This window comes from Diabrotica undecimpunctata, chromosome 4 (assembly GCF_040954645.1).
Source record: "Diabrotica undecimpunctata isolate CICGRU chromosome 4, icDiaUnde3, whole genome shotgun sequence".
Taxonomy (NCBI): domain Eukaryota; kingdom Metazoa; phylum Arthropoda; class Insecta; order Coleoptera; family Chrysomelidae; genus Diabrotica; species Diabrotica undecimpunctata.
The window spans coordinates 121808859-121817964 of NC_092806.1; the positions used below are offsets into that span (position 1 = coordinate 121808859).

The following is a 9106-nucleotide window of genomic DNA, read 5'->3' on the forward strand; positions in this document are numbered from 1 at the left end:
TTTTAATAATTTAAATACATGGAAAATACATTAGCAATTTACTAGAAATAAATACAAACAAAAGAAAATACTCGTTTGCGTATTTGTCCAAGCAGATGCTGCTTCTTACGTCAAGGTTACGAGAATAAAGACGTTAAAATTCAAGACTGATCCACTTCTTGTTATTGACCTGGGTAATTCCACTATTTTTAGTAACTTCTAATTTGCATACATGCCATAAAAAATAGTCTTTTATGTGTTTGTTGTTGGCTAGTTTTTCGAAAATCCCCAGATTTTAGGTAATATATAAAGTACTTAATTTCTACTGAAGACAGATACTCGAAGACTTTTATTTGAAACAGAACTAAATAACAAGTTAACAAAATGAAATACTTGGTTGTTCTTGCTTGTGTTGTAGTTGCGGCTGTGGTAAGTAATCAATTTACAATAATTATAATAGTATTTATTATAAATAATATATTATTCTTGAGAAAACTTATTATGACGTTATGTCCGAAATTTATTAACTTATTTAGTCCGAAATCGTTTTGATAATGTCTTTTTTTCATCTGTAATTATATTACAGAATATTTGTTGGTATTTTCACGAAAAACTTATTAGGTGTCTAATTTTTAAGGTCTCCTTGATCCACTTTGGCTCAAAGAGCTGAATTCATTTACACAATTTCTCATTAACTTGGATTTTCTTTAATTCCGCCGCCTCTATTAATATTTTTATACTTTTTTGTATTATTCATTTTTCTTATTTATTCAATTTGACAGTTACTTTTTTTGTACAATTCTGTTTTTTCATAACTTTAGTTGCTTTTAAATTTTTGTACTTAATTTTTTGTTTTACTTTATAAATTCAACTGAAGTTTTTTTCGTTAAATCGTCATATAGAAGAATTTTTTGTAAAATAGCTTAATTTTGCAATAAATTATCTACAGTTTCTTATAATTGATGTAGTCTACAAATGTTATGTTTAACAAATATTTTCACTACCCAAATCCATTTTATCACTTTACTTAACCCTGTACTGATCAATTTTTTTAACTGCAATAACAATTTCTACTGTTATATAATTCCAGGATAGGATCAAATTAAAACATTTTTGAAGTTTTTTTTAAGTCCTTATTTTCTTTGTTTTAATAGGATTTGTGACTCTCAAGTTACAATGGTAAAAAAGTTAATATTAATGAAAATCCACAAAGCAATGAGAATTAGGCGTAAAGCACAAATTTACATTATATTTTTCACATATTACTTTTGGCACGTCTAAGCATCCCGGTTTCTTGCAACGACCGCGCTTTTCTAAAAAATTAAGCTAATGGCCTATTCCGTCTTTCCGATAGAGAAGCGATAGGTCTTCTTTTCCTTTTCTGTTCTATTTCTTATACTTTTTTTTACTCCCTTTACCCTCTTGACAAAGACAAGCGGCAATAGATGCTTTGAAATCTAAAACATTTACTTCATCGTTTTTTCTTATACCAAGTAACTGGGTGTCTCTTATATAAAGTAATCAAGCATTCACAACTGCTAAATCAAATATATGGAACACAATGCGGAGGTACCACTTGTCAGAACGAATCCTAGTTCTATATAAAGCCATCAACGAGTCCATTAATCTCACTCCGACCATACATTTATTGTATAAGGTTATAATATTAGGACATTCCATAAGAATGGTTTATTTCTTGATAAGTGATGGATTCGACTGTTACTTGATTACTGATACTTGAAAATTCATTTTGTATAACAATAAAACACTGAAAACTTTGTTTTCAAAACTTCCACAAAATTTATTATGATATTTTATCACTACAGCTGTATCGGCAGATTTCAATTGATCTAATTTTAGATATGTTTACAATTTATAGTCTTTAAAACAATAGGTTGAGCAGGGGAGAACTGTTTGTCTCAAGTTGGTCATTCAGAATTATGTCTGTGTTGTTTAATTTGTTAATTTTCATAGATTCTAATAAAGATAGTTTCGTTTTTGCTTTGTCCCATCTTTTAACTTGACTTGTAGGATACGTGCCTACAAACGAAATCTAAAGGTTATTCCTTCTTTCTTGTAGACAAGTTGTTCGAAACTTCCCCTTCCTTTCTTTGATACATCTTTGTCGGTAGAGTCGGTAGAATTACATCCTTTCAATCTGTTAGGACTCACCGTACCTACAGAGGGAATACCCAACTTGTCCAATTCAATTTGCAATTGCATACTTGTAAACCAGTTATCAAAATATATCTTATAGTACGCATTTCTTGAAGTTATGGTGGCCAATCGAAGAACAACATTTCCGATGAATCCAACATTTGGTAAATATTCTGGATGCTCTTCTTTACCAGTATACAGTTTAAAATTATATATAATTCCGTTGGTACCGCATAGGAGAAACGCTTTATAACCCCACTTTTTTGGTTTGTTTCTCTATACATTTTTTGACTATGTTTTCCTTTGAAAGGAATAACTTGTTTGTTTATCCATTGATAGTTTTTCAGTCATTGAAATTTTCTGAAAATTTGCTATAACTGGTTCTAAAAGCGGTTTGATTTTGCACAACTTATCTCCAGGAATTATCTGACTATTGTAATTGAAGTGGATATTATTTTTATTTGTTCTCAGCGATTTCGACTAATAGTTTCTGCAGAAACTGAAATTCGAGTATACGCTTTCCAGTACATTCTAGTTGAGGGTAAACCATATACTGACCTAAACAAACATACACCGAAAAACTGTTCTATTTCGTTCTTGTCCACATTAGAAGTTTTTCGATGTTTTTTTAGGTAGAATAAGGATCTGTTTGATAAACGATATTGTCCAAAATATTGTCATCTATCAGTATTCTAAAATACTTGATTGGAGTATACGGGTGTTCAGGTCCTAGCGGTAAACTACCTTTCCAAGGTTGAATAGGCTGTGCAGAATGAGTAGTAATTCGTTTTCATGTGATATTCTCCCACGCTCACTTCTTTCGAACAAACATTATTTAGTTCTTTCTTGTCATAAAATGATTTTACACAAATAGGTTCCATTTCTGTTACCACATGCAAAAAAATATGTTGTACATTATGGACCATTGTAACTTTAAAGTTACACAACATTTTTTACTCACAAAATACCTAATATTTTATTCTTCTTCTTCTTAGCCTTCTGTCGTCCATGTTTTGACATAGGCCTCTCCCAACTCCTTCCATCGGTCTCTATCCTGAGCAACATATTTCCAATTTGTTCCGCCTATTCTTTTAATGTCATCAATCCATCTCATCTGTAGTCTTCCTCTTGGTCGTTTACTTTCGTGAGGTCTCCAATGTTGTATTGTAGTATTCCAACATTGGTCTTTGTGTCTAGCAGTGTGGCCCGCGAAGCTCCATTTAAGTTTGACAATTTTTGTTGCTAGGTCCTCGACTTTTGTTTTGGATCTTACCCAGTCGTTCCTCTTTTTATCTGACAGTCGTATACCTTACATTGCTCTTTCCATTGTTCTTTTTGTTGTGGCTAGTTTATTCATGTTTGCCTTGGTTAGGGTCGAGGTTTGACATCCATATGTCATAATAGGAAGGATGCATTGGTTGAACACTTTGCTCCTCAAGTATTGGGGTATTTTGCGGTTCTTAAGAATCCAACTAAGTTTTCCAAATCCTGCCCATGCTAGTCTTGCTCTTCTAGTAATTTCCGCACTTTGGTTCTCTTTGTCAAGTCTCAGGATTTGGCCTAGGTAGATATATTCCTGGATTTGTTCTATCTCACTGCTATTTGTAGTTATACGTCTGGGGTCATCTGTGTTTGTCATTATTTTTGTTTTTTTCATATTCATTTTTAGGCCGACGTATTGGGAGCTGGCTGCTAGTTTCCCCATCATAATTTGCAGTTCCTTGAATGTGCTCGCTATAATCACTATGTCGTCAGCGAATCTGAGGTGGTTTAACTTGTTGCCATAGGTTGACCAATTTGTAGTTTCAAAGACGTCTTCTAGGGCTAGGTTGAAAAGCTTTGGCGATATTACGTCCCCTTGTCTCACTTCTCTCTTAATGGGGATGGGAATATTTTATTATCAAAGCATAAATTTGCTACAATAAGAGTCAGAATGTACTTAATTTCGGTTAATTTTTTTATTTCGTCAGCTAGTATAGAAAGTACTTGATATTGTGATCAAAGTCACCTATTACAACGCCGCAACACTACTAACGACAACACACGGCAATTGCTAGAACCTATGCATAAAATATGACCTTGTGTATGATTGGAATACCTTATAGAAACAACGGACGTTTATGGAAATATCAGGTTTAGAAAGTATTTTATAACTCTTATTCAATATGTAACTTAAGAGTTACAAGCATACAGCAAGTCCTTCCCATTAAAATATATAATTTTATTTAATTTTAAGTTTAATTTTACTCGCTTATTCACTACTCTTGATCCTTATAGTTGTGTGGTTTGCTTTATGACGCGATTCTATGTGTCAATTAAAAGCTCTAATTAAACAACATATTATTATTTGTATTCTTTGTAAGGTCAGCAATACATTCTCTATATAATTGTGCCCTTAAATAATTAGTTTAGTAATACACATTTTAATAAATCTCAATATGTAGATATATATATATATATATATATATATATATATATATATATATATATATATATATATATATAAATATTAATTATAATTGCATTATTATTTGAACTCTAATACTTTTAAATGTATTACCAGCATATCCTCAGTACATCTGATCTTTTACCAAAAATGTTTAATTTTATTTTCAGGCTAGCCACCTGCCCAATCTACCCGAAAACGAGAGACTCAGACTAGCTCAAGTCCACAGAGACTGCCAAGCCGACCCAAAAACTTACGTCGACGAAGACAAACTAAGAAAGCTTCCAGACTACGTTGAAGATAAACAAGTAGGTGTTCATATGCTATGCATGGCAGTAAAAGCAGGATTAATGAAACATAGCGGTGACTTTAACATTTCCACAATTACACAAAAATTTGGTTTGGTGATCAAGGATCATTCCAAGGTTAACGGATTCGTCCAACAGTGTGCTACGAAAGCTGACAGTCCAGGAAAGACAGCTATTTTGTTCACGCTTTGCTGTGTCAAAAACGGCATTGAATATTACCATAAATTGTAAACAAATATTTTGTCAAATAAACATATTATTTTAAGAACGTATTTATTTTAAAAGATTAGTCAGAATTTTTAAATGCAAATGGGAACGTATTCGTACTGAAAGTTAAATTTTCCCGTTTTGCAGATGCCATCACAAAAACCTCTTACAGTCTTTTGAAGTCTTCTTCTTTGTCTTAAGCCTTCATCTGCCCATTTCTGGACATTGGCTTCTTCCATTTCCTTCTATTGATTTCTAAAGTACGCTATTAATATCCATTGTTTACCTGTTATTTCTTTTATATCGTCCAACCACTTTTTTTGAGAGTACCCTATATTTTTCTTCATCGTTTTTGGTCTCTATTATCTTCCTAGTCTTACTTTGACGTTACGTGACCTGCCCAGCAACTTAGCTTAATGAAACGAAACATATAACAGTCATGCAATAAATAGATGAGCAAAGGTTGCCAAATATTTATAATTAGGACAAATGAATCGGAGGAGTGATAGGTACGTATTCAGGATAATTTTGGAATAATAAAATAACGACGATTTAGAGTATTTAATTATTAAATATTCTATTTAAAACAATAACTAAAACAAAGATGAGTACTTATATATAGTACGACACGGGTCTCCTCCATTCTGCTTATGTGGTTATTCCATTCTTTTTTCCTATTTTATGTCCATTCATTTATACACTGTACGTTACATTTTCTTCTAATGTCTTTACTTCTCTGTCGATCTCTCAGCGTATTTCCTGTAATTCTTCTCAGTACTCTCATCTCTGCCGTTTCCAGTAGCCTTTGCGTTGTGGCTGTGTCGGGTCTTGTTTCTGAAGGGTGTGTCATTATTGGCCTTACACTGGCTTTATAAATTCTTGACTTCATCTCAGTGTCAATGTGTCTGTTTCGCCATATGGTGTTATTAAGGCATCTTGCCAGTCTATTTGATTTTTGTAATTGATCTCTCACTTCTTTGTCCAGGTTTCCATAGCTAGACAGTGTATTTCCCAGGTGTTTTATTTCCATTACTTGTTCAATACTGATGCTATCAATAACTATTTTACATCTGGTTGGTTCTTTGCTGAATACTATTGTGTTAGTTTTCTAAGATGAGATTGTCATATTAAATTCTTTTGCTCTTATGTTAAATCTGTGGACCAGTCTTTGCAGACTATCTTCATCTTGGGCTATAATAGCATGGGGCTCAATGAACCCCATTGTCTTATTCCGCTGCCTATTTCTATAGGTACTGTAAGTTGTCCATCTATTCTGACTTCCATTTTGTTGTTTTGGTAGATGTTATCGATAGTTTTTATAATATTTAGGGGAACTTGTTGTTGTTCATCTGCTAAAGTTATGCACTGATTTATTAGCACTTTTAAGTAAAATTTTAGTTGTAAGTTTTAGCGTAGTATTTAACAAGTTTATACCTCTGTAGTGTTCTGGCTGTTTTTTATCTCCTTTTTTGAATAGTAGAATTAGTTCGCTCGTTCTTCATTCTTCCGGTATTTTATTGTGTTTTATAATTTTATTAATTAATCTTGTTAAATTATTCTGTCATTGCTGCTCCAAAATATTTCAGTAAGTCATTTGGTATCTCGTCTTTACCTGCTGCTTTTCTGTTCTTCAGGTGTTCAAGTATTTTCCGAACTTCCTGTACATTTATATTAAGTTCTTCATTTGTGGCAATTTCTGGTGTTTCCGGTTCTAGTGTCGTTTGTCCTTCTTCTGCATATAGCTTTTTTAAGTAGTCAATCCACTTATCCTTTTGTATGTCTTTCGGTTTTATTAGTTCTTTTACCTGCGTTCATGGACCTTTTATAAAGCGCCATATTTCCTTTTGCAGACCGTAAAAACCATGTTTCATTTCTTTTAAAAAGCAATCTTAGTAAACATTTTTTATTTTTCTTACAAGTGTATGTGTTTCGTTTTTAATTGTCTTGTAATTATGGTATGCCTCTTGTGTTTTGGTTGACATGTATTTCAGATAAGCTTTTTTCGTTTCTTTACATTTGTCCTTCACTTTTGTACAAAATCATGGAGTTCTTTGCATTGGGAATGATTTATTTTTATTTATATTTCTTTCACCAAGAACTTCCTTGGCCGAGGCTAAGATATTAGACTTAATTTTTGCCCAGCTTTCTTCCACTCCATCATTTTCTGTGGTATATGTATTTCTGCTTTTTCTCGGTTATTCTTTTTTGGAAAAGGTATCTTGTGGAGTCATCCTGTAAGCTTTCGACTTTTATCTTTGTGGTGTATTCTAAAGTGGAAATCACATTCAGATGGCAGTGTACGGATATAGGATAACAGCATTGCCAATTCTACTGGCATTGTAAATTATGCTACTTTTGTAAAACGAGCAGGGCCGAACTCAGGGTAGACTAAAATAGGTTTAGGTAAGTTAAAATTTTTAGTAGAATATTCCTGAATGAAAAAAATGGTCTTAATTTCTAAAATGCGTTTACACATTATAAAGATAATTTGATGGTTAAACACAGCTATTAAATTATATGAACTACAATAATAATTTTAAGTATATAGTGACCTTTAGTGAACATTTATGAATAAGTATTTAATGAAAGCGGTTTAAGAGAATACCCCTTGAAATATAATTTTGAATTATTTTCATTTTCATAATCGAGTTTATCTTTCTAGTTATCGTTTAATGAAATTGTAATAGGTTTAATGTCATCTTGCATGTTATCTACTTTCCGAAAATTATTTTTCACCTTTATAACATGTCTGAGGTAACTTTCCTAATGTCCACTGTTCTGTACTTTCCATAACCTTTATAAATCAATGTTTTAAAGGCGTTTTGTTTAAAACTTTAATTCCTAGGAGTCACGTACTGTTTCACTTCTCTACACACCCTTTATATTGGGTTCAGTTCACAGTGATAGGGCGGAAGTCTTTAGATGTGAATATTTATACAGCATTGTTCGTCACTGTGATTTCTGTATTTTCCAACAAGTCAATCAATTTTGTATTTGTTATAAATATTTTTAAATGCATGAGCAGTTTTTAGAAGTTCTGTTTTTTAAGTATTATTCTTGTCTGCCCCTAAAACTTATTTAAAATCACTAGATACAATTCAAAACACTTCATTAAGAATATGCCTTGGAGCCTTCAGATCTAGCCCTACAGAAAGCATATATGTCGAATCGTGTGAACCCCCTCTAAATATTAGAAGACAACGTCTACTAAACTCCTATTTTGCTAAGGTCTCTGCAAACCCAAATAATATATCATTCCAACTTATTAAAAATTTTCAATTAACAGGAACACACAGTAGAGCTACTGCCAATTCATCACTACAGTTTCTATCCCCACTCTTAGAAAATTTTGACCTAAATCTTACCACCCCCATTAATCAGCCCAATACTCCACCTTGGCTAAAAATATTACCTGACTTTAACGTAAATTTGTGCAGATATAAGAAAATGGAAACCTCCACGATACTCATGAAACAAACTTTTAATGACATAATTAATAGAGGCAAGTTTGATAACATAATATTCACAGATGCATCTAAAGACGAAGAAAGTGTCGGATGTGCCGTTACTTCCACAAATAACAGACTAGCAATGTATAGACTACCCAAGATTACCAGTATATTCACAGCAGAACTCTACGCCATACTTAAAGCTCTGGAGGTTCCAATGCAGGGTACCAAAAACTTAGCAATCTGTACAGATTCATTATCATCCATAAATTCCATTAGAAAAATCTACACATCAAATCCGTTAGTTAATGAGATCCACGAAAGATGTACAGCACTTGCTAAATCCAACACTTCGGTTTCGATGATATGGAATCCTTCACATGTTGGTATTAAAGGAAATGAGAATGCTGACCACGCAGCAAATGAAGCACGTTGCTCTGACCTTACAGATGAAAAATGCCAATTGTTTCAAGATATAATAATTGAAATTAAAAAGTTATCTACCTCAATGTGGCAAAATCAATGGAACAGGTGCACTACCCAACTAAAGTCCATCCAAC

General features: G+C 32.6%; 1 protein-coding gene across 1 annotated transcript; it reads left to right on the forward strand.

Annotated features, from left to right (window-relative positions):
• The first annotated feature begins 248 nt into the window (after positions 1 to 248).
• On the forward strand, positions 249 to 5158 carry LOC140438388 (uncharacterized). Its single transcript, XM_072528069.1, has 2 exons — positions 249 to 408; positions 4753 to 5158. The coding sequence occupies exons 1-2, from the start codon at positions 364 to 366 to the stop codon at positions 5119 to 5121; spliced, it is 414 nt and encodes a 137-aa protein (XP_072384170.1). The 5' UTR covers positions 249 to 363; the 3' UTR covers positions 5122 to 5158.
• Positions 5159 to 9106: the final 3948 nt, after the last annotated feature.